The 1,680-nt window shown below is 37.7% G+C and overlaps 1 protein-coding gene across 1 annotated transcript in view; it reads left to right on the top strand.

Moving 5' to 3' along the window:
* Positions 1 to 345: 345 nt before the first annotated feature.
* agxtb (alanine--glyoxylate and serine--pyruvate aminotransferase b) overlaps positions 346 to 1,680 on the top strand; it is a 13,052-nt gene continuing 11,717 nt past the window's right edge. Inside the window, exon 1 of the mRNA XM_072691124.1 lies at positions 346 to 588. Coding sequence (XP_072547225.1) covers positions 346 to 588 — 243 coding nt within the window. The remainder of the gene's footprint in view (positions 589 to 1,680) is intronic.

Genomic DNA, 1,680 nt, shown 5'->3' with positions numbered 1-1,680 from the left:
ACCTCGTAGATACCACAGTCTTGTGAAGTCCATGTCTTGACAGGTTAGAGCTGTTTTGGCAGCCTGAGGAGGACCTACACAATATCAGGCAATATTTTCGCTCATTAGTGTGTACTCTCACAACTCTAATGGACTTCAATTGTTGTGAGGTCAGAGATCTACAACCCCAGCCCCCCTGCCCCCCCCCCCCAAACTCTTCCCAGGCTGGAGTCCTAGGAGGGGGAGGTAGAAAGTGTTGCCAGAGGCTCAGTGACGCACAACCTGTGCTCCAGAGGTCAAAGACCCATTTGTTTTAAATGATCACCAAAGCCTTGCAGTGGACTCAGTCTCTCAGTCTGCTGCAGCATGTTGCCCAAAGCTCTGCTCTCCAGGGGCGCTGCCCTGGCCGCTCTGGACCTCTCTCTGCCCGGCTGGACAGCCCAGCGGTCAGCATCCTCGGTCACCATCCCGCCACCAGCTTGCATGCTGCGGCCGCTGGAGGTGCCCAATCGCTACCTGTTTGGCCCTGGACCCTCAAATGTGTCCCCACGTGTACTGGCTGCCGGAGGGAGGCCCATCATCGGACATCTACACCCAGAGATGTATGAGGTAAAAGATCTGGAGTTTCTAAGATTCTCTTAAACATAGCGGGCAGGATGGGGTCAGTCCACAAGCCTGTTAACCCTTGAAGCTCCTAAATTACTCAGACTCATTAAGCTTTTTTAACCCCTAAAAAAGGAAGGCCTGTGTGAGGGCCCATACTTCCAATTCCCATCATTGAATCATTTTTAGCAGATACTGAATTGTTTATTCCAGTTACTGAATCATTTTAGTCAATACAATCATTTAGAGCAGTAACTGAATAATTTTATGGTCGATAATGAATCATTTGCAGTTATTACTGAATGATTTATAGAAGTTACACAACCATTTATAGTAGTTACTAAATCATTTATAGTGGATTCAGAAGCATTTATAGTAGTTACAGAATCATTTTAGTAGATACATAATAATTTATATCAGTAACTGAATCATTTAAAGTAGTTACTGAATCATTTAAAGTAGTTACTGAATCATTTATAGTAGATACATACTCATTTTTAATAGTTATAGAATCATTTTAGTAAATAAAAACAATCATTTATACCAGTAACTGAATCATTTAAAGTAGTTACTGAATCATTTATAGTAGATAATCAATCATTTTAGTAGATACAATCATTTATACCAGTTACTGAATCATTTAAAGTAGTTACTGAATCATTTATAGTAGATACATACTCATTTTAGTAGTTATAGAATCAGTTTAGTAGATACAATCATTTATACCAGTTACTGAATCATTTTAGTCTATACAATCATTTAGACCAGTAACTGAATCATTTATAGTAGATACAGAATCATTTGCAGTTGTCCCTGAATCACATATAGTGGTTACTGATTAATTTATATTAGCTACAGAATCATTTATAGTAGTTACTGAATTATTTATAGTAGATGCACATTTACACCAGTTACTCAGTCATTTACAGTAGTTACTGAATCATTTGGAGTAGTTACTTAATCAGTTATAGTAGATACTGGATCATTTATAGTAGTTACTGAATCTTTTATTGCAGATAAAGAATCATTTATAGTATAGAATATTTTATAGTACATAAAGAATCATTTATAGTATAGAATATTTTATAGTAGATAAAG

Source organism: Salminus brasiliensis, chromosome 11 (assembly GCF_030463535.1).
Source record: "Salminus brasiliensis chromosome 11, fSalBra1.hap2, whole genome shotgun sequence".
In the NCBI taxonomy this organism is placed as follows: domain Eukaryota; kingdom Metazoa; phylum Chordata; class Actinopteri; order Characiformes; family Bryconidae; genus Salminus; species Salminus brasiliensis.
The sequence above is the reverse complement of the archived record's forward strand: the minus strand, read 5'-3'. Positions and strand labels throughout refer to the sequence as shown.